The sequence below is a fragment of the Kryptolebias marmoratus genome, linkage group LG7 (assembly GCF_001649575.2).
Source record: "Kryptolebias marmoratus isolate JLee-2015 linkage group LG7, ASM164957v2, whole genome shotgun sequence".
In the NCBI taxonomy this organism is placed as follows: domain Eukaryota; kingdom Metazoa; phylum Chordata; class Actinopteri; order Cyprinodontiformes; family Rivulidae; genus Kryptolebias; species Kryptolebias marmoratus.
In genome coordinates this window covers 17,615,978-17,638,980 of record NC_051436.1, presented here as the reverse complement: position 1 = coordinate 17,638,980, position 23,003 = coordinate 17,615,978, and the positions used below count along the sequence as shown (strand labels likewise).

Sequence of the window (23,003 nt, the reverse complement as noted above, 5' to 3'; positions counted from 1 at the left end):
GACCACAACAAATAATAAACACATTTACATTTCCTGTCCACTGCAGAGACATTTTATTTCATGTGAAAATGTCTGTGTCTGGTCTTTAAATGACAGTTTTTTTAAATATGACAGTAATTATTGTTAGAAGTCTTATCTGGATCTATGTAGTTTTACGATACAGTTGGTCTTTGCTTTATTTTCTTCTGCTCTTCTGTAAAGTTACTAAATTGCTCAGTCACAACTGCTTTTTCCCAAATAACTCACTTTTATATTCATCTGATCACCTCTTGTTTCTTTACTAAACAACCTAATCATTTAAACAAATTATTTAAGCTAGCAGCAGAAAAAAAAAACATTAAACAGTCAAAGGACTCAAACCCAGGTCTCTCACATGAATAGAAGGAGCTTTAACTATTGTATTAATGCAGCAAACTTGGACGTTGAGCTTACTGGAAGGTATTTAGCCATGTTATATTCACTATGCCTATGGACCGTACCACTGTTAGAATGATGGGGGGAGGGACACATTAATTCTGAAAGACATAAATTCATCGTTTTGCCTAAATAAATGGTGAATTTGCTTTCTGTTTGTTATGCTGCTTAAAAGTATAGTTTCGTCAAATGATTTATTGAGGGGAACAATCTCTGTTTTTCCAACATTGGCAGTCTGGACACCCCTGACCCCGCATGAATGTTTGAAGTCTCCATTTTTAAATGATATGTTTGAGGAGTTCAACAACTGACTGCATGACAGTAAAAACATTCCAGGCATTTTAGGGCTTTTGTTCTCTGTCACAAAGCCTGATGTTCTTTCCACGTGCAGTATTAGGATCTCACGCTGCGTGAAGTCATTTCACTGAGGTGACATTAAAACTATGACAAGCTTTTTTTTTTCTTTTTTTTTACTGTAACAGCTCCTGTGTGTTTTCGGGAAAGGTATATTAAGATCCTCCTGCCACTGAGTGATGTTCTAGGTTGTAAGAATGTTGCCCATACGGATTTTCTTTAAGGGCCTAAGTAACCCAAGCTAAAGGATAATTGGATCTGTTTTTATCTCTGTCAGATATAGAAAAAAGTTGACTAAAGTTAACTCCTTTAGTGTTTAGTCTGAGCTGTTTTATTAGAGTCTGTGGTGTGGTTTACAAAATTTATTTAAAGGTCGAGTATGCTGTTGTGAAATAAGGTGGACTCAAAAATTTAAACAAGTCAAAACTGTCTTGTGATTTATTAGAAAATTGGTAGCAATGGACACAGGTTCATACAAAGTGCAAAAGTCTGATGAAGTTGTGACAACATTATCAACAAAATATTTATTCGTTCTACAGCCCATGATCAGTACACAGTAATCATCATAACCCAATCAGCTTCACCTTCACTGTCCCAGATAGTTACAGAACAAACTATCATCCTGGCCTTGACACACACACATCCATGTGCATGAATGTTAGCGAATGATATGGGGTTACAATTTAAACCCATATTTTAATGTCTGGAGCACAGTGACAAGCAGATGACCTTAAACAAAAATAAATAATTTTATTAAGTAATTCATTGACAATGGCTTGAAGGAATACATACCTCCCAAACCAAACTTCTGTGAAGAAATGATGAAATATGTAGTGAATGTATATATTAAAAAAAACCTTCCACCTTGCCCTCTTTGTTCCATTTTCACTTTAAGCTTGGGTCCTCTACCAAAAACCTGGGAGCTTGAGTGTTCTGCTCAGTATCTCAGCTGTTCCTAGGACTGCGCTCTTCAGGACAGAGATCTCTGAGGTGGTTCCTGGGATCTGTTGGAGCCACTCTTCCAGTTTGGGGGTCACAGCACCGAGTGCTCCGATGACCACTGGTACCACTGAGGCCTTGACTTTACACAGCTTCTGTATTTCCTCTTTTAGCGCTTGGTATTTCTCGATATATATATATATATATATATATATATATATTAGTGGTCCGTGAGATATTTTGCTAACAGAAACACACACACAGGAAATAATATTAATCACCTTTAGACGGTGGGTGATTTTTATTGGCTTAAACTAAAATTGTAGCCACACATAATATAGCCATTACAATATTTACATTTCACAAAGTGAAAATAATTATGTGGTTTTGTGATATGTAATAAAAACAGTGCAAAATAATCCAGTGAGTTCACATTACAGGAATGAATCTGATTCCAAGCTGTTTAAAATGTAACAAGAGCTCAGGGGTTTGTGTTGCATTTCTGTTCAGCAGGTCTGACAGTTGTATGTGTAAGAAATGATGGTTGGTTATGAGTAACAGAGGAGAGTGTCGTCGGCCTCTTGGGGTTCATGTTCTCTGAGCTCAGCTGTGAAACCGTTCATCAGGCCCGTGTCCATCACAGGTGGGAGACTAGGCTCACAGGTGCAGGTCTCTCTGGATGGAGGCACTGCCAGAACCTCAAACTCCACCTCAAAACTGGCCTTGGCCTCCCCAGACTCGCGGACGATCAGTACCTCATACTCCCCGAAGCGGATCAGAGCCTTGTCTGGTAGATCCATCCTCTCCAGGAATCCCAGCGCTGAGCTGTTGACAGACAGCTGCCCTCTCTGGCTCAGGTTCTGGACGGTGAACAGCAGGTCTGGGCTGTGAGGTGAACGGTATGCAGAGAGACACAGCTGCTTACGGGACACCCGGGGGTCGACCAGAGAGTAGGAGCAGGACCCAGCATCACGGCCCAGTCTGAGAGGATCATCAGCTGAGTGTCTCCTCCTGGTTCCCAGAGGGAGTGAAGCATAAAGACCTTTAGAACTCTGCTGTGGGTGATAAAACTTAATGTGGATGCAAGTCAGGAGGTCCTCCTCTGTCTCCATGGTTTGAGACACGTTCATTGTGAAGAAAAAAAACCCTGATGCACAAGCCAGACAAAGCATTGAAGAGAAAACAAACTGTGCAGGTTTTATCACACAATACATAGAAGTTTAAATGTGTATGTCTTACCTGAAGGTTGAACTTTTTAAGACAAAGACAGAGAAAAATTTATTTTCAGATGGAGGACGAGAATCAAATGCCAGCTCAAAACAAAAGCAAGGGGAACTGAGTGTACTGCTGCTGGTAGTAAAACCAGTAAAAGCTGCCGTCCCGTCTTTACACTGAGCTGATACACCCCTGCTGCTTTCAAGTACAAATCTGAAAATAGTTGTTTTGCGTTCAGAAATATTTTTAACCTTTAATCATCCTTGTGATATCAACTTTTTTTTAACCCCACTCGGCTGATGAACAGGAAGGGGAGAAAGTATTTTTCCCTTATTTTGAAAATCTCTCAAGGAACAGCTCGAGAACCTATGTCCAACAACTGAGAAAGAAATTTCACAATTTGTCATAATTTGAAATTAAACATAAACATTTCTCACATGACACTAACAATCAACACCACTAAAATTAATTACCTTTTAGTGTTTTATGGTTCCTTCCATTGGCTGGCAGATTTTTAACGCAACTTTACCTTAAAGACCATGAACGCAGCATTACAGTTTTTCAACGCTACAACAAACAAGCGCTGCTTGGTTTCACATCTGGTATTAATCCCGTGAAAACTTACTGACCTATTTATCAACCCATTAGGTTACAAACCTACATTACCTTTTTTCACAAAGTTTGTAAAAAACAGACTTTTAGATGAAATTCCGAGTAAGGTGAGTTCCAACATGTAAACTGAGTTTAGACAAAAAAAATGTCTGCTTTAATGCGAAGTGGTGGTCTTAGATCAACAACATTGTTATATTCTAAATAGCAACGAATTAACACAAAATTAAAATGTGTATAAAACACTTGTTTGAAAACAGACGGGGACAAAATGTTTCGGTCGCCTCAACAACTAATAGTGGACTGTACTTCGACTTCCGGTCCTGCGGGTGGCGCTGTGGTTACTGAGAGAAGTCCGGACGACAGGCGGAGCTTAACGGAAGGAGAGCTCTAAAAAGGGTTTGTATATTTGCAGAGGCCATTGTGTAAGAAAGGTAATAAAATGTATTATATTACTAAGTGCATTTAGTTTACATTCCGTAAATGTTTGGGTTTCCATTGATCCGCCTTATGAGCGAGGATTGAACCTGCCGCTACGTTCATGTTAGCGTGGCCTTGAAATGCAAGCTAAATAAAAGCTAATAGGCTAACACTGTTAGCCTAACAGTGCATTGTTCCTTTAAAGCATTACTTTAAATTGTTTCAAGTGTTAAAAATTTTTTTTTCTTACGAAGAAGTATTTTTGGCTGTTTTAGTTTTGGACATTTATTTAAGTGTGTAAGATTTATTTGGGAAATTGATTTCATTAGCAGCTAATTGTGTGATCAAAATATTTTAAAAGATCTTAGCATATTTCTTAACCATGCTCCTCCTTTATCTGGTATTATGGGAATTATGTGGGGAAAACGGTGTTTTTACAACAGTGACCAGTTTTGGTTTATATATAAACTTTTTTTGTATTCTTGATTAAATGACTTGTAAAATGCAATTTTTAATTGTCGTCTTATTGCTGTGTTGCTACGATGCAGGTTTTAAACAATGGTGAAGATTTTTGTGGGGAATCTGCCCCAAGAGGCGACCGAGGATGAAATCCGAGGGCTTTTTGCAGAGTACGGTACAATCACTGAATGTGCCATTGTGAAAAATTTCGCCTTTGTCCACATGGATGATCGCAAGGCTGCCACCAAAGCCATCAGGAGTCTTCACCTGTACAAGCTTCACGGCACGCCGATCAATGTGGAGGCCAGCCACGGGAAGAACCAGGGTCCGGTCAAACTGCATATAGCAAATGTAGAGAAGGGATGTGACGATGAGCTCCGCGCTCTCTTTGAAGAGTACGGTACGGTAACAGAATGTGCTGTTGTTAAGAATTTTGCTTTTGTACACATGCCTAACTATGACGAGGCCATGGATGCCATGAAGGGACTGGATAACTCAGAGTTTCAAGGTAAGGGAGTTTTGATATGTTTAAGAAGAAGGAGTGTAGTAAACTGTTGTCCTACATTAAACCTCACCCAGTTTTCATCATTTAATATGTTTGCTTTTGTTTCTAGACAAACGCATCCATGTTCAGATTTCTAAGAGTCGTCCCAGATACGACGAACCTGAAGAATACCCGCCTCCTCCTCCAGACAGAGGCGGCTACTGGGCTCCAGGGTATCCAGGAGAGCAGCCCGAGCCTCCACCGCCCAGCTACATGAGGGGCCGCGTTATGCCCCCAGGTTACCCCGCTCCTCCTTCTCTGCCACCCCCTCCCCCCAGACGAGCTGTTTATCCAGAGCGTCCCTATGAGAATGACAGGTACGGCGTGGTAGATTACTATGAGAAGTATAGAGCCCATCCGTATGGCGTACCCCCCTTCGAGAACCAGCGTCCCGGCGCCCCACCGCCTCCGCCGCCCCCGTCAGGCGTCGCCCGAGACCGTCCACCAATCTCGTCGCTTGACCCTTATGAGCGTCGCCCCCTTCCACCAGCACCTCCCCCTCCTCCGTCATCGTACTACCCCCGAGATCGCAGCCCCATCAGGAGGGTGCCTAACGCACCGTTGCCCCCTCCCAATAACGGCTACTCTTACGATCGCTCTGCATATGGAGTTCCACGTGCGAGGGACCCCTACGCCGAAAGGCTGCCTCCGCCCCCGCCTGCCCGCTACGGTTATTAAAGCGAGATGTCGACTTTTAAAGGTGAGAATAGATTTGAGATAAACTAATGTTTATAACAAACTGCACCTCGTTCCTCCTAAGGCAGAGGCAGCTGTTGAACTGTACGACATGCTTTAGAGCGTTCGAGAGTAACAGGGTTTGAAAACAAGTGCGTTCAAGCAGCTGTTCCACTTCTAAACTCGTAAAATAAATCACTGCATTGATATTTCGACATTTTTATTTAATTTAAATATAAAAGGTGTTCGTTACAGCTTAGATTTTCAATCTTAAATCTGTAAAAAAAAAAAAAAGGGCTTCGGCTCAAAACATGGGTTAAAACAATCGATGGAGCGACGTGCTATTTCTTACCAGATTTGAGTAGTTTATCTGTGTTATTTGCTCTTTTTTCAGGATTGTTGTCTGACTGCGTCGCCGCCTGCCGCCTCCTGATGCACGTGACTCTATCTCCTTCCTGTCGTTGGCTGAGCGCGTTACGTTTCACTGCGATGCTCTCGAGAAGAACTGATTTCTTGGCGTTCTTGTCGGTTAATTTTTATTTTTTAGGAACAGTTTCCTCCTGTTTTTGTGTGTAATTGCTGTTTTGTATTTTTACTGTATTTTTATTGGTTGACGTCTCTATCGGGCAGCTCTCATCGCAACTATTTCGTTTGATTAACTAATATTGTGTGTAGATGATGTGAGCGCCAACCTAAAGACGGAACTTGATTTTGTACACGACCTAACGTGCACGTTGGTTCCATCATGTTCGTTTTCCTTCAAAATCCAAACCTCTGTGGCATTGCTGTGAAAATGTAAACTGAAAACAAGTAGATGTTAGATAAGTAGAAGTAGCTGTTCATTGGGCAGTGAACACATTGCGTCAATGTGTTCTATAAATATTTAAAAAATAAAACACATTTGGTGTCGTGATTGCATAAAATTGTAGTCGAAGCCGCGCCACACTTAAAACCTCTGACTGTAACCGTGTGAGATGACTCGAATGCGATTTTAGCATTTTCCTTTTCTTGGTGATAAAATAAATGGCAGGTTTGTCAAAATCGTCACGCTGATTGAAGAACCTCTTTTCTCGAAACCTTGTGATATCTCCCGAGCTTCTGTCATTCGAGAGCGGGCCCCTTCGCTTTCTCAGTGCCGACCTTCTAAAGTAATGCGCACTGGGTAAAAAAAAAAGGGGGGGGGTAATACGTCACACTCCAGCCATATTTGGCGGTAGTAGCTGTCATCGCCAAATCGTATGTGGGGGTAGGGATGACATCAGAGGCTGCTGGAGACCTTCACACTGAGCAGGTAAGTCGAAGGATTGTTGAAACCAATGTAGACATTAAATGTTGATATTTTACTGCTTTTAGAGGTTAATGTGTAATCTTCAGTGTAGAGGTTAGTCGTGGAAATTTCCTTTATGTCTTAGCACTCCAATTTATTCAGCTTTCAGTCTGTTTTGTTAATGTACCACTACACAGATGGGTGACAAAAAACAGAGCAGAGATACAGATAACGTCCTGATTTTTACTATACATTTCCTTTATTTCTTTCTAAGTGCTTTTAAATGTAGAGTACCACTTTACACAACAGCTGGTTTGCCTTTTTTGTTTTAGCACTGGCTTTACTGTGGCCATTTATAGTCCTTATAACTGCATTTATTGGGTCTTTTGTTTGTTTTTCTTAGCTTTATAAGGTGAGTGACGCAAGGAGATGTAATTGGTCCTTGTATAACTCTGTTGATTGGCATAACAAGCACTCTGCCAGCACTCCCACTATTAAAACTCTATTAGTGTTGCTGGAATTGAAGCCATGTAACTATTGCAATCTGCTTCATGATGTGCTCTTCTTTGAGCACGTGTAGCACAAAGTGAACTGATCTGTTGTTAAACCTATCTTCAAAAATGCAGTTCTCCAGGAAATTCAACAAAAGCATCTTTCTTTTAAAATAAACCTGGTGTAATCGAAGTTTACATGAATAGATTTAAAGGCCATTAGCTTTAATAGATGTATTCATTTTTTGTGTTTATCCTTATCCTTCGAACCAGAGTGGTATACCATGAAGCAAGTCCAGCGACGCAGGGATTTCTTCCTTTAGCCTGGCTTAACAATGCCTAAAACTTTAATATTTTAATATAAGATTTACAGTTATTACATCAGTGGTTTTAATGGTAGTTCGCTTTGGTTTCTGTGCACATTCATAGGAAAAAGAGAAATTGTTGTCATTTGATGCGTTTTCCACTTAAAAATGCATCAAATGACTGTTCCATCAAAGATGCATTTTTAAGCAGAAATGCATCTTGAGTTGTTACAAGTTTAAAAACAAAAAAACCCTCACATGCCCGAGACTTCATTTATAAAAAATAGAGTTATTGGAATTATTAATGGAAAGTGAAGAATATGGGCTAAACATCCTAACAGGAAATCAAATATTCCTCATAAACTTCTGCTGTTTAGGTCTGAACAGAAAGTTTTTAAACTTTTATCTCCACAATCAAAAAGATGCATTTAGCTCTGACACTATTATATAATAATATGCAAATCATTTCATTGATCAAAGCAAATGTATTTCTGAACTATTCTCTGATGTACAGAAGTATTAGCAAATTAAATCTTTTTTTAATGGAGGTTGCGACAGCTCGGTGGTCAGTGATGCGGTCTGGTAATCCTGAGGCTACAGGTTCGAGCTCAGGTTGTGTCAGGAAGGGTATCAGGAGTAAAACCATGGCCAAATCTTTCAACTGCGTTCCCTCGCTGTGGCGACCCCTGCAGCAGGGAGCAGCTGAAACAGCATCATTGACTGTTTATTGAATGTCTTAGCAAATCCCCCAAAAATGTGAAAAATGTAGCCTATAGGTCTACAGTTCATTGGATGACACCTTGAAATTGTGTTGCTCAATCCATTGTAACATCAGTAAACATTGCATAAATTCTCTAACGTATTTAAAATGGGAACGTTATCATTTATTCATTTCTCTTTCTCAAATACAGAAGCCTGTATTTTGTAATAACTATCTAAAGTTGTAAACTTGCTGTTATCTTTTCTGTCTCATTTACATTTTCCAGTCCTTGGATCTATTGTTCAAGGGTTGGTGGATGAGACTTGAGCAAGTTTGTAGTGATCATTTTGTGATCTTGCATCACTCTACTCACATACATTTAATTTTCCCCCACATTAAATAACATCAGCTGTTTGAGTTCAAGTGAACTCCTTTAAATCTTAGGTTCTCTATATTTTTATTTTCTCCCAAAACATTGGGCAGTTCTACAAATATATGAGAAGTCTCTCATTGAGTCACAACTTCTCCAGCAGAGGGAGCTAAAAGTCCTATTATATCTGGCTTTTACCAATGGAGTTTTAAAATGCCTCGTTCTCAGCTTCCAGCCAAATTCTCTCCATGTTGAGCTACTTCAACACTTGTGCCAGGCCCTCCAGGCACCCTCCCATTCCTTGTTATCAGTCACACTCTTTGCCTTTATTTTTAACATCCACTGTGTTCCCTGTAAAGTCCACCAGATCTTTCATTTTATAAGAGCTTACTGCAGCTTCTTAGTGGCACATAGGAGGGAATATGGCTTCCAGTGTTTTAAGCTTCCAGCAATTTCATCCATCCATTCATCCATGGATTTTCCCCAAAAAAATTATGCTAAAAATTATGCAACTAAATACATTGAAAATTTTATTTTGTGTTCTAAAAAGGAAGATTTTTACTTGGCGTTATGATGGCTAGGCCTTTATACGAGTAGATTAAACGATTAAATGCAAATAAATCTACAAATAAACATTGAGAATAAATTTGACAATTGAAATTCCAACATTTAATCCACACCTAAATACGATGCACTGACTGACTTAAGATGATGGTGGGATTTTTAGTTTCATGTTATCTGACAAGCTGACATTTAATCTGGGATATTAAGAACAGAATCAGTGAACGGATTGAGATTCTTCCTGACAGTTAACTGATCTAGATTACGCTTAAAGAGATCCTCCTTTGTGATAATGGACACTATCAGCTTAACATAGCAACAAATTTATCATAGTAATACAAAAACAACTGGACTTCTATTCTGTACATAATATAAGTCGTTTTTGTTTTTTTTAACTTTTTTGAATTTACCATGGCCTGGATGACTGAGAATCTACACCAGCATACCTCTCAGCTCTGTGTTTTAAAAGGAGAACAGCTTTCATAATGACTTGCTTCATACTAATGGAGAGGAAACATTAAGTCATTGGATAGTCCTCCATAAAGCTTCAGACCCAGGGGCTGTCAGTTCCAGGCATGGTCCATGGAAATTGTTTGCCAAAAAAAGCATTTCTTTTGCATCTTAGTTAAAATAGGTTCATTTTATGCATTTTGGCTGAGATGAAGCTGTAAGTAGCTTACCATAAAAGAAGGCGCGTGGGAGGAAATTCCCCGGCTGTAATAACACCATGTGGGAGGTTTGTATTCTCAACAGAGGGATGGGGACTGTGGTACATGCCACTAAACTATCATTTTACAAAATTCCAACTTTATGGTAATGACAAACAGTAAAAAAAGAAAAACAAATTTAGTCACAATTGCTTTTTTTAAAAAATCAAGCAGAGGAAATACATATGAAATCACTCAAAGGAAAAATTATGGACTCGTTCTGTAATTTTGCAGCTCTAAAACAAACACCTGCATTAGAAAAGAAATAGGATTTACATACAGGACAGCCAAATAAAAGCCCTCATTAACTCCCAAACAGACATTTATGAAAATAACCAAAGAAAACATGTAAATTTCTGCAGTCATTAATGATTTGAGCCTGCATGCCAGGTAAAGGTGATACCAAATGCTTAAAACGTCAATACCAAAACCTGTAAATTGACTTGATCTCAATCCAGTTTACAAACCCTAGAGGAAATTGCATAAAGTGGTTAATGACAAGAATCCGACATGCAAATCTGATCAGGCAACAGCAATAAGTGACAGTTGGTTGATGAAGATTGAAGTGGTTTTCTCATGTGTTCATTTATATATATATATATATATAAATGAACATATGAACATGTATATTTTTATTGTTTCTTAATTCCAGAACATTGGAATTTTGAAAAATGATAGTTTTGTGGCATATCTGTGATTTATTTATTACAAAATTAAACAGTTGAAAGAACATCATCCAGGTGTAGTGATTCCACGATTTTTGCCAGCAGTTGTCAAATCTTAGACATTTTGCACTAGTTTTCTTTTTCTTTGTCACCCATCTGTTTAGTGAGGTCAGTTTCAGGAAGCAGACTTCACATAAAGATTGTGCTGAAATAAAGTTGAAATGTAAAGTTACTTTTTATATAGTATTTATCCAAGTTTGTTTTAGTTTAAAATCTGCCTTCAGATTTGAACAAATAAATGTGATCTATTTACAGTAGATTGAGATTTACAAAACTCTTCAAATTATTAGGCATGACAGATAAACAGAGCCTTGGTTTGTTAGAACATTGTTTTATTCTGACCTGCAGGAATAAACATTACTGTAAAATGTTGACTGAAACACACATTATTTAATAAAGGTTTGTTTTCTAAAAAGAAAAGGTGGTTGTACTATTTTTATTATGCAACATTTTGGTTAAAAATGAAATGAAATTTACTTCAGGACTGGCATGGAGTGGTAGTCACAGTTAAAAAAATAAAATAAAAATGTGTTAACATTTCAAACACACAGAGCTGTTACTTGTCTGCAGTGGTAATTAAAAGGTTAAACTCAAGGCCTGAATCCGTGAACGGGTTGAGCTTCTTTCTGACAGCTAACCAAAACCTGTGACTTTAATTCAACTTGTGAGAAACCAAAGCTGCAGTTTTTTGGGTTATGACTGTATTTAATAAGTACCCATTAAAGGACGTCATGTCTGTACGTTTGGAGCTCTTTCAGTTTTGTAGAAGCAGCTGAAACCACTTGCTTCATCCAAGAGGGGAAATTCCTCAGCATTTCCTATGGGAGGAACTCTTCATGCTTATTCAGCCGTTTCTTTATTCAGTCTTTTAAGGTCAACGCAGGTCAAAGGCAGGTTTCTGTTGTTAAACAGAGCTATCAGAGCACACTGTTTTATTGTCTCTTTGGCTGGCTGACATCATCTGTCTCCTATGAGCTCAGCCATAAAATACTTTATCACTAGTGACTCATCGCGTACACGTACTTGTTTTTCATTCAAGTACGCTTCCTTCTTACTCATCTTTCCAGACATTTGTAGTTTCAGCATTTTTTTAAACTGGACGTTGAGTGAGTCCAACAACTGCTGAGATGACAGAGATCACATACTAAACATTTAGGACTTTACAAAATATATATTTTGTGAAACTGTAAGATGAGAAATCATAACAGGTGAAGGTTTGTTCTGAAATTAGTGATAAATAATACCAGTCATCCATCCACCCATCCATCCATCCATCCATCCATCCATCCATCCATCCATCCATCCATCCATTTTGGAAATTTTGTATGTGTAGCCTGATGCTGCAGTTGTTTAAATTATTTACTCCCCCTCAATAATCTACACTCAGTATCCCATAATGACAAAGTGAAAACAGAATTTACATATTGAGTCGAAGCACCTTTAACAGCTGTTACAGCCTCAAATCTTTTTGGGTTTGATGCAGCAAGCTTTGCACATCTGGATTTGGAGGACCTTTTTTTCTTCTTTTCTAAAAATCCTTTCAGTTTCACTCTGGTTGGTTGGACTAGGACTGCTGATGGAGCTATTTTCAGGTCTCCCCAGAGGTGTCAGGGTTCAAGTCAGAGCTCTGTCTGGTCCATTGAAGACATTTACAGAGTCGTCCCCGAGCCCCTCCTGCGTGTCCTCTCTGCCTGCTTTGGGACATTTTCACGGTGGAAGGTGAACCTTCAGCTTAGTTTGAGGTCCTGAGTCCTGTAGGACAGGTTTTCATTCAGGATATCTCAGCATTTTGCTCCATTCAGCTTTTTCACAACCCTGACCAGTCTCCTGGTCCCTGCTGATGAAAAAACACCCCACAGCATGATGCTGCCATTACCATGCTTCACTGTGGGGGTTGGTGTTGAGCAGGAGATGAGTGGTCCCTGGTTTCTTCCAGACATAATTGCTCAGAATTGAGGCCAAACAGTTTATTTATGGTTTCATCAGACCACAGAATTGTATTCACAGTCAGAGTGTTAAAGAGTTTTACTCTGAGGAGAACCAGCTGTTGGTCGAGTTGTACCAAACTTCTTCCATCTGAGAATCATGGTGTCCACTGGGCTCTTGAGAACCATCAGTGCAACAGAAAATGTCTTTATAGTCTTCCCCAGATCTATCTCAGCAGTGATCAAGAGAAATATCAATCAATCAATCAACTTTATTTCTATAGCACATTTTAAAAACCACAGGGGTAACCAAAGTGCTGTACAATAGATAAGAACAGTAAGAAGGAAAGAAAAATAAATAAATAAAAAGACATACACATACAGGTTCACGGCAGGTATAATAATATAATATAAAGAACTTGAGTTAATTGCATTGTTGTTAAATGTCTGAATTGTTGAGTAAATGTGAAATGATATTTTTTTATTTCTTTTTTGAATGAAATCTAACAACTATATAAAATTATGTTTCCACTTTGTCATTACAGGGTACTCGGTGATGATTAATAAAAATAAAACATAAATGAAACCCTTGAAGCATCAGGATGCAACAACAAAATAGCAGTGTCTGCAGCCCATGTATCTGAATGTCAGGCTACTGAGGGTTTTTTTTTCCAAGTCCTGTAAACGTGAGAGGTCTTTGATTCAGTGGTGTGAACTGCAATATCTAAAGCGGACCACTACAAAACAACGCTCTGTGTCACTGTGCGAAAGATGGGGTACACCTGGACAGGTCACAGCAAGTCCATCACAGTATATGATAGTGAGTTCACATTACAGGAATGAATCTGATTCCAAGCTGTTTAAAATGTAACAAGAGCTCAGGGGTTTGTGTTGCATTTCTGTTCAGCAGGTCTGACAGTTGTATGTGTAAGAAATGATGGTTGGTTATGAGTAACAGAGGAGAGTGTCGTCGGCCTCTTGGGGTTCATGTTCTCTGAGCTCAGCTGTGAAACCGTTCATCAGGCCCGTGTCCATCACAGGTGGGAGACTAGGCTCACAGGTGCAGGTCTCTCTGGATGGAGGCACTGCCAGAACCTCAAACTCCACCTCAAAACTGGCCTTGGCCTCCCCAGACTCGCGGACGATCAGTACCTCATACTCCCCGAAGCGGATCAGAGCCTTGTCTGGTAGATCCATCCTCTCCAGGAATCCCAGCGCTGAGCTGTTGACAGACAGCTGCCCTCTCTGGCTCAGGTTCTGGACGGTGAACAGCAGGTCTGGGCTGTGAGGTGAACGGTATGCAGAGAGACACAGCTGCTTACGGGACACCCGGGGGTCGACCAGAGAGTAGGAGCAGGACCCAGCATCACGGCCCAGTCTGAGAGGATCATCAGCTGAGTGTCTCCTCCTGGTTCCCAGAGGGAGTGAAGCATAAAGACCTTTAGAACTCTGCTGTGGGTGATAAAACTTAATGTGGATGCAAGTCAGGAGGTCCTCCTCTGTCTCCATGGTTTGAGACACGTTCATTGTGAAGAAATAGTCCTGATGAAATCAGTCAAATGACCAGAAGTGATGAAACACTGTCAGGACGCAGAGCATTTAAAGAGAAAGTAAAGTGAATAGGTTTTCCAGTCTTACAGAAGTTTAAAATGCCTTCTTATAAAAACATTGCATTTTTGACTTACCTCAGTGTATCTTTTTCCAATGAAGACACAATAAGTTTCTGTCTTTCAGGACACAGAGACGGAAAAGTATCCGATGTCAGCTCTAAACGGAGAGGCAGAACTAACAGTGCTGCTGCTGGCAGCCAAAACAGAAAGTCGACTTCTGCCTGTTTTTTTCTCCTCTCACTGGTGTCATCTTTCTCTCACACGCCCCCTTCGTGACCCTGCTGCTTTCAGCTGCAAATCTGGAAATTCCAGAGTTGTGCATTGTGGTGGATTTAAAGCCAAAGGGGTTAGAAAGTAAAAGTACATGCTTATGTTTTACACACACTAAAACACAATGAGTTTTAAATCCAAGCAAATGAAAATTTAGGAATGCAGAATCCGTAGTGGTAGCTCTGATGTTTGGAACTCTCTCTAATTTAGGTTATGTTTAGAATAATTTCTTATTTTAATCAAATTTACTAAATAGCTTGCTGTTCTTTAATATCTCAACACAGCATGTGACTTTTCTTGGTCCCGCCTTTAACAAAGGGGAAGTCTCTGGGTTTACACATTTTGATACAAACCTTGCAGCACTTACTGGAAACCAGCCCTCTGTGAAGAAACTGTTATATATTAACCCATGATGGTACAAACTGACAGTCACATTCCACTGGGATCAAGATGTAAAACCTGGGGAATAAGGATCTGAAGACTGAAGGAGATGTTAGGCAATCAAACAAAACACAGCGTACAGAGCTAAATGTAGCTTTGTAAAATAGAGCAGAAAGAAAAAAACATGTATTATTGTTGCAAATATATAACATATTATGTACTTTGAATGTTAGATCTATGTAGAAAAAAGTATTTTTTTAGGTAGCAGGTTTATTGAGGTTAATAATATATCAGAACTTTTAAAAACAATATAGAACATGGTACCACCAGAGGAGTATAACATTCTCACTTAGGTAAAACGGAACTACAAACATTAAGTTTCATATATTAAACCCTACCGTGTCACACAGTTTGTGTCTGTGAAACAGGAACTAATCTAAAAAAAGCAGTAGCTTAAGAGCACCGAAGAATGACTCTAATTAGCTGTTAAAATTTGACATCTTCCTATTTTCTTACATGATGATGAAAATTTGACCCGCTCTGCTTCACAGCGTTGGTTGCTTTAGTTCACTCAGGTTTACAAACAATTTCTGATGCTCAGCTCTTCAGGCAGGTTGAGGTGTGGACTTTAACAGGTTTGTTCAAACGCCTTGACTCTTTTCTTTTTCAGCCATTCTGTTGTAGATTTGCTGCCGTGTTTGAGGTCGCTGACCTGTTTCATGACCCGTTTGGTCCAAGCTTCAGATGCCTTTGTCCATTGGTCTACAGAGGGGTTCATGCTCTGCAATGATTGCAAGGAGTCCAAATCATCAGCCCACCACCACCGTGCTAACAGCTGGTAAGAGGTGATTGTGCTGATATGCTATGAGTACCATGCTGTGATGAACTATAACATTTAACAAATGGAGTCTGAAATAAAGAGAGCTTGAGGTTTATCCAGTTTTTGTAATTTCACTGAGCATTGCACAGTCTGACCTTGGGGTGAACTTACTGGGACGTTCACCCCTGTGAAGACTGGCAGCTGTCTTGAATGTTTATACTTGTAAATATTTTATCAGCATGGAATGATGAAGGTCAAATAGTTTGAAAGTGACCTTTTAACCTCTTTAAGATTGACAGGCAGCAACAGTTGACATATTCTCCAGACCAGCAAACTGACAAAACTCCTGCTTTTTTGGGGTGGTAAACATCGCCGATGATGAGTTTGTCACGTCATTTTGATTAACAGCCCTTAGCTGCTACTTACATACATCTTATGGGAGTTATAAAGTAAAAAAAAACAAAAAAAACAAAACTTGCTTTAGCTTTTCCTGAACAGATAAGAATACATAGTAATAGGTCATGTGTTACTGTTGCTCATTGGAAGTTGTGTAACCTGCTGAAAACTGTGTATTTATAATTAAAAATACCCAAGAAATCCCAACTGAGTACAAATCTAAAAGAAAAACAGGCAACATAATTAGGTTAATAATTTTCTGTGAAAAGAACCTAGGTTGTCCAACACAAATTAGGGAAACCCAAAAGGAATTATAAATGTGGTAATTTTATGAAAACAGCAGTGTCAGCTTTTTTTGGTGTTATCTATATTTTTTTACTTTCAGATGAAAATTTAATAGCGTGGCAAAGAGCACCAAGGAAATCTTTTATGGGGTGTCTTGTATCTGAATTACCCAAAATATGCAGTTTCTTATGAGACCACAGCACATTATTGTTATCAGCTCAAAGATATAATGTAACAGTGGGAACAATGATAAGATGGTAAAACGAAATCAGTAGGAAATAAACGAGAAACAAATGTTACAGATCAGATATTAATTAGGTCAGGGAAAGTTCAGAACAGGCTTTTTAATGGTCTGGTTTAACCACAGTGAGACTGAATAATGTTCTCAATTTTAACAAGAAAGAGTGGAAATGGTTACAAAAAAACAGGGAGGCCTAAGTTGAAGTTCTGCTTTCAGTTCTATTTATATGTTTTTACAGAAGAAAAAATGAAGCTGTATTCATGCTCCCTCCTGAACAGCAGGGGGCAGTACTGTCTGTGAAACACTGACACAGACCCGTAAACCAACCGGAAGTCAACAGAAAGAAGGCTCCAGAAAAGGATTTAGTGTCTTTCTCATTGTTCCTTGATAAGAAGGTAATTAAAAAGGTGTACCTGCGTTATTTAATGCTTCTCGGGAGTTGCAATTAACATTTCTGATTTACCTGTCGGTGTTTGCCTCCGAGTGTTTGTTTTTTTTATTTACTTGTCGGTCCGTGTGATTAGCTTCAGCAGCTAACCGTGGCTTACAGACTGGACTCACCCGATGATATGAGACCATATAGTAAGAAAACCACAAGTTATCATTACTGTAACTCATAAAACAATTCCGTATTGTATAAAAGTAATGGTGGGTTACATTAACCTTTAAGCATTTAGACAGTTTGACTGTAAATTATGAAACATAACTTCTAATTGATAAACACGTGTCTGATTTTTTTTTTCTGTCTGATCTTTAGACAGTATTTTTGGACGAGTGCTGGAAGTCAAACTTTCTTTATTTCACACTTTTACGGTTGTCTTTATTACCCATCTGCTTACCTTATTACCCCCTGCTGTTATAGATGTTTTTACTGGACTCACTGACATGTATTAATATTCCGTTGCAACACTGAATGCATAATATATTTATAGATTACATCATGTGTTTGGGTTTAGCTATTATAGCTATATTTGCACCTTATGGTGATTTTAATAATTTGATCTCTCTGTAATATTGATTACACTGTTTTCCTCCTGTCATGCTTTAAAAAAGTACAGCACTGAACTTGGCTTCCTTTTTGGAAGGTGCTATTCCACCATTTTTTTTCTTTTTGTGTAGGAATCATCTTTGATCAGCACAGTAAAAAACATTTCCATTGTGTACGCCAGTAGAATAAATCAAACATGCAGACAGGTGGGTGTGATGAGACCCCGTGGCAGCCGGCTTATTTTCGAACCCACTAAATTATGGGTGCATAGATAGACAGATATATACTTATTACTCCATATATCCATCGTGGAAAATTCAAAATAGCAACCAAAACTGCAAAAGTGTGTCATGACAGAAGAACAAATTAATAGAACACAAAAATAAGAATTTTTTATGTGGAGCTTTTTTAGAAATTCAAAATAATAACTTGAACATAAGCGTTCATTTTTGATTAAATGACTTGTAAAATGCAATTTTAAAATTGATGTGTTATTGTTGTGTTGCTTCGATGCAGGTTTTAAACAATGGTGAAGATTTTTGTGGGGAATCTGCCCCAAGAGGCGACCGAGGATGAAATCCGAGGGCTTTTTGCAGAGTACGGTACAATCACTGAATGTGCCATTGTGAAAAATTTCGCCTTTGTCCACATGGATGATCGCAAGGCTGCCACCAAAGCCATCAGGAGTCTTCACCTGTACAAGCTTCACGGCACGCCGATCAATGTGGAGGCCAGCCACGGGAAGAACCAGGGTCCGGTCAAACTGCATATAGCAAATGTAGAGAAGGGATGTGACGATGAGCTCCGCGCTCTCTTTGAAGAGTACGGTACGGTAACAGAATGTGCTGTTGTTAAGAATTTTGCTTTTGTACACATGCCTAACTATGACGAGGCCATGGATGCCATGAAGGGACTGGATAACTCAGAGTTTCAAGGTAAGGGAGTTTTGATATGTTTAAGAAGAAGGAGTGTAGTAAACTGTTGTCCTACATTAAACCTCACCCAGTTTTCATCATTTAATATGTTTGCTTTTGTTTCTAGACAAACGCATCCATGTTCAGATTTCTAAGAGTCGTCCCAGATACGACGAACCTGAAGAATACCCGCCTCCTCCTCCAGACAGAGGCGGCTACTGGGCTCCAGGGTATCCAGGAGAGCAGCCCGAGCCTCCACCGCCCAGCTACATGAGGGGCCGCGTTATGCCCCCAGGTTACCCCGCTCCTCCTTCTCTGCCACCCCCTCCCCCCAGACGAGCTGTTTACCCCTATGAGAGTGACAGTGACAGCATGGTAGATTACTATGAGAAGTATAGAGCCCGTCCGTATGGCGTACCCCCTTATGAGAACCAGCGTCCCGGCGCCCCACCGCCTCCGCCGCCCCCGTCAGGCGTCGCCCGAGGCCGTCCACCGATCTCGTCGCTTGACCCTTATGAGCGTCGCCCCCTTCCACCAGCACCTCCCCCTCCTCCGTCATCGTACTACGCCCGAGATCGCAGCCCCATCAGGAGGGTGCCTAACGCACCGTTGCCCCCTCCCAATAACGGCTACTCTTACGATCGCTCTGCATATGGAGTTCCACGTGCGAGGGACCCCTACGCTGAAAGGCTGCCTCCGCCCCCGCCTGCCCGCTACGGTTATTAAAGCGAGACGTCGACTTTTAAAGGTGAGAATAGATTTAAGATAAAATGGTTTTAGTAAAATTACTTTAAAGCAGAGGCCGTTTATGCATTGTTGCACATCGTCCACGTTCTTGTAGGGGGAAAAAGGGCGACCAAGTTGTTCGATTCTAAAGCAATCCTACGTGGTAGTTTTTGGTAACATCGCTTTTATGAATGTAATTTTATCTGGTAACGATGGACTTTCACTGGACAGTCCCAAGTTTAAAGAATGAAGAGATCCTGAACTCAGAAATCAGTTAATTGGGCCATCGTGCTGTGACTCTGCAGTTGCAGGTCGTGCATTTGTGTCATTAGCTTTTCTTTTCCCTTCCAGGATTATTGTCATACTGCGTCACCGCCTGCTGATGTACGTGACTCTATCCTCTCCCTTGTCTGTGGCTCGTTGCGTTGCGTGTCCCTTCACTGCTCGCATGAAGAACCGAATTGATGTCGTCGACGTATCATTTTGTTTTTGTAACTTGGGACAGTTTTTAGTGTTTTTTTTTTTTGTTTCTTTGTTTTAGTCATTGTACTCCAGCAGTTTTATCATTTGACGTCTGAAGCGTTTGCTTTTTTTTTTTTCGTTTTAATTATTCTAATCTTTGTGACCTGCTTGGTTTACAAGCTAATCTACACGCTCCATCATGCCAGAGTTTTTCCCAACAAAATCCAAACCTATGTGGCGCTGCTGCAAAAATTGACGTACTCAAAATATAAATGAACTGAGCTTTACATTAACTACACAATCAGTAATACAAACAGTTCTTTCACTTATTTTTTAAAAATCTTGTCCAAATTGTGATGCTGATTAAAGAGCTTTTCTCCTCTGATCCTGTAAGACCACATCGTTTCCTATTCAGTTGCTCAAACTCCCATCTTATCCCCCTCGTTGCTAGATTTGTAAAAAAAAATTACACCCTATCTCGCTTTAAAAAATGTTAAATTAAAAAGATAAATTTACCAGCCTAGACCTTTACCTTAATCTGGGGGGAGGAATGACATCAAAGTTTTCTGAAGACCTTTGTGGTAAACAGGTAAGTCGAGAGATTATCAATTCAGACATGTGATTAGGTTTTGTCAGTATTGCTAGTTGTTCAACAGGACAGTGAAACTGATATTTTGTTAGGTTATTTACTGAACCACAGTGTTTGCAAGTGCACAAAGCTAATCTAAAAGATGCCTGTGTTATTTCCCCTTGTTTTTGAAATCATTTGAAGCAAATTCAACCTCTTCAGCAGTCATCAAATCTAGCACAAGGACCATGTTGTAGCGTTGAAACTGGAAACTAAAGACCCCCTGTTCAGAATGGCTGATGCTGTAGTTAGACTTGGAGTAATAATCACAACAAAAACTTGTAAAAGCAGATGCACATTTTTACTACAATCCTAATTTTTTACAGTACATTTAGATGTTAGTACTTTTCATTGTATTGCCTTTTTTATTTTGACTTCTACAAATAAAATCTTTGAATTATTAAACTTGATCTCCTGTCTTCTAACAGCAGTTTAATATCAGCAGCTCTTGGTTTTTATTGTTCATGGTGTTGGGTATGCAAATCAGTAGTCCCTACAAGATAAGCAGTGTGTGAATGAGAAACGTATCTCAAATAAGACAATTGTCAGTTACGTAGCTTAATTTGAACAGCTGCTTAGGTTGTTCATCTTTCAACAAAGTCAGTGTTTTGTTTTGCAGTTTTAATTAAAGGTAACCATATATACACCTACGTTTAATACTGCAGACTTTTCCCATGTTTCAATTCTGTTATGAGGTAAAATTTGATAATGTAGTTTTCATGTTCTTATTTTTTAACAAACTTCAGCAGTCACCACCTCCTGACTGTTTGCCATGTTGGTGGTGTGTGGTACACACTCCTCACTAAAGGTATTGGAGCAGTGAGGCCAATTCCTTTTCTTTTGCTGTTGACTAAAAACATTTGGGTTTGGCATAAAGAGGTGAATATGAGACAAGAGAGCAACATTCCTGCTTGTGTTTGTACACTTGGAAGGTTCTGTGATCCACTGACATCACCAAACATGTGGGTTCTTCTATGCTTCTTTTTCAGGCTTTCAGCACAGACTCTTTCAGCTGTTTGTTTGTTTGTTTTTTGGTGGGGGTTAGTCCCTTCAGGCTCCTCTTTAGCGGGTACATTTCAGCTCTGTAAGGTTAAAGTCTGTAGACTGACATGGGCAGTTCATTAATATGAACAAAGTTAAATCCATCCATCTATTTTCTTTACCCACTCCTCCTTTCCAGGTTGTAGGGAGCTGGTTCCTATCTCCAGCAGTCACGGTGGGAGGCGGTGTACACCCTGGACAGGTCGCAAGTCCATCACAGGGCCACATGGAGACAGTTTAGAGTTACCAATGCATGTTTTTGGTCAGTGGGAGGAAACCAGAGTACCCAGAGGAAGCCCGCACAGAAAGGCTGAGAGGTGAACCTTTGACCTTTTTGCTGAGAGGCTTTCTGGATTTCAATTAAAAAAACTGATAAGACATCAGTTAAATGAACGTATCGAGAAAGGGGGAAGTTTGGTTATCCATTAAACAGGAATCTGGAACTAGCGGCCAACAAGACTGAATATTTTGATAGTGATCTGACATAAAGATAAGAACTGGGAACACAAAACAGCACAGAGAGATGTGCAATGAACTGATAACATGTTCCTGTCTCTTTTCATAAACTTGGACAAAAGTTTACAAGAATGCCTGTATTCAAAGGCAATACGTAGGTCACGCACTGCTAAAAAGCCTACACACAAAAATACCAGGTTTTTGAGATGTATAAAAAGAGATCATGATGAATCATTTGAAACTTTTCCCACCTTTAATGCAACATACATTCTGTGCAATTAATTGTAAAGAAAACGAGTGGTGGGGAAGATGCAATAAAGGTGGTAACACTTGGGAATATTTGTCTATTTCACTTTGTTAAAGTGCTTCAAGTCTGAGAGATTGTGAGAGCAGCTGTTGTACACAGCCCTATTCAAGTGACCCGATAGATTTTCAATCAAATTTAATTCTAAGCCATTTTTTGTTGTTGTTGTTTATAATTTCAATTTATGCTTGGGATTGTTGGCATTTAAGAAAGAAAAATGAAAAATGACCATGAAGCAAATTTCAGTTAGGGAGGCTGCAAAGCAAAAATAGAAAACATATTTATATATACAATTTACGTTTTATGTACAGTATACACATATATACATATATATGCTTTTACATATATACTTATAGAATAACATTGCTGTTAGTATAAAATTATAGCTGGATAGAAAGCCTAATTAAATGAATTTGTCATGGGGATAATGTTTTGAAGGCAGACAAAGCCAGTAAATCAAGATTCAAAGCTTTATTGTCATATGCACAGTAAGAAACACGTTTCCCTGTACAATGAAATTTCTACTTTGCTGCCCACGCTGGATGTCAGACACAAGGTAAGATATGAGATAGTAGAATCAATCGAAGCATGCAATAGAAAGTAAATAAGTAAATATACATTTCCAGAAATACAGAACAATACAATACAATCTACAGGTGCTGGTCATAAAATTAGAATATCATGAAAAAGTAGATTGATTTCAGTAATTCCATTTAAAAAGTGAAACTTGTATATTATATTCATACATTACATACAAACTCATATATTTCAAATGTTTATTTCATTTAATTTTGATGATTA

At 39.3% G+C, this 23,003-nt stretch overlaps 4 protein-coding genes across 5 annotated transcripts; 2 read left to right on the top strand and 2 right to left on the bottom strand.

The window, feature by feature from the left end:
• Window positions 1-1,953: 1,953 nt before the first annotated feature.
• LOC108244265 (TRAF-interacting protein with FHA domain-containing protein A-like) lies at window positions 1,954-2,841 on the bottom strand. The gene has a single exon (XM_017430313.3). It carries the CDS (start codon window positions 2,835-2,837, stop codon window positions 2,256-2,258), a length of 582 nt encoding a protein of 193 aa, XP_017285802.1. The 5' UTR covers window positions 2,838-2,841; the 3' UTR covers window positions 1,954-2,255.
• Window positions 2,842-3,865: 1,024 nt separating this feature from the next.
• Window positions 3,866-9,295, top strand: LOC108244279 (RNA-binding protein 4B-like). Of its 2 annotated transcripts, none has more exons than XM_017430347.3 (4): window positions 3,866-3,965; window positions 4,500-4,918; window positions 5,025-5,271; window positions 6,024-9,295. In XM_017430347.3, the coding sequence occupies exons 2-4, from the start codon at window positions 4,510-4,512 to the stop codon at window positions 6,034-6,036; spliced, it is 669 nt and encodes a 222-aa protein (XP_017285836.1). In that variant the 5' UTR covers window positions 3,866-3,965; window positions 4,500-4,509; the 3' UTR covers window positions 6,037-9,295. The 2 variants fall into 2 exon arrangements, with proteins under 2 accessions (XP_017285836.1, XP_017285835.1); XM_017430346.3 differs by having other exon boundaries at window positions 5,025-5,654.
• A 2,831-nt stretch (window positions 9,296-12,126) lies between these two features.
• LOC108244262 (TRAF-interacting protein with FHA domain-containing protein A-like) lies at window positions 12,127-14,522 on the bottom strand. The gene is made up of 2 exons (XM_017430311.3): window positions 14,366-14,522; window positions 12,127-14,260 (listed from the first exon to the last, which is right to left on the bottom strand). The coding sequence occupies exon 2, from the start codon at window positions 14,205-14,207 to the stop codon at window positions 13,626-13,628; it is 582 nt and encodes a 193-aa protein (XP_017285800.1). The 5' UTR covers window positions 14,208-14,260; window positions 14,366-14,522; the 3' UTR covers window positions 12,127-13,625.
• Window positions 14,523-16,938: 2,416 nt separating this feature from the next.
• LOC108244239 (RNA-binding protein 4B-like) lies at window positions 16,939-20,487 on the top strand. Its single transcript, XM_017430249.3, has 4 exons — window positions 16,939-17,078; window positions 18,188-18,606; window positions 18,713-19,333; window positions 19,663-20,487. The coding sequence occupies exons 2-3, from the start codon at window positions 18,198-18,200 to the stop codon at window positions 19,309-19,311; spliced, it is 1,008 nt and encodes a 335-aa protein (XP_017285738.1). The 5' UTR covers window positions 16,939-17,078; window positions 18,188-18,197; the 3' UTR covers window positions 19,312-19,333; window positions 19,663-20,487.
• The last annotated feature ends 2,516 nt before the right edge of the window (window positions 20,488-23,003 follow it).

Bases quoted from the DNA above. Each gene is read 5' to 3' on its own strand.
- LOC108244265 (XM_017430313.3), bottom strand. From the start codon at position 2,837: ATGAACGTGTCTCAAACCATGGAGACAGAGGAGGACCTCCTGACTTGC.
- LOC108244279 (XM_017430346.3), top strand. From the start codon at position 4,510: ATGGTGAAGATTTTTGTGGGGAATCTGCCCCAAGAGGCGACCGAGGAT. The intron at 4,919-5,024 runs GTAAGGGAGTTT...TTTTGTTTCTAG, and splicing joins GGATAACTCAGAGTTTCAAG to ACAAACGCATCCATGTTCAG.
- LOC108244262 (XM_017430311.3), bottom strand. From the start codon at position 14,207: ATGAACGTGTCTCAAACCATGGAGACAGAGGAGGACCTCCTGACTTGC.
- LOC108244239 (XM_017430249.3), top strand. From the start codon at position 18,198: ATGGTGAAGATTTTTGTGGGGAATCTGCCCCAAGAGGCGACCGAGGAT. The intron at 18,607-18,712 runs GTAAGGGAGTTT...TTTTGTTTCTAG, and splicing joins GGATAACTCAGAGTTTCAAG to ACAAACGCATCCATGTTCAG.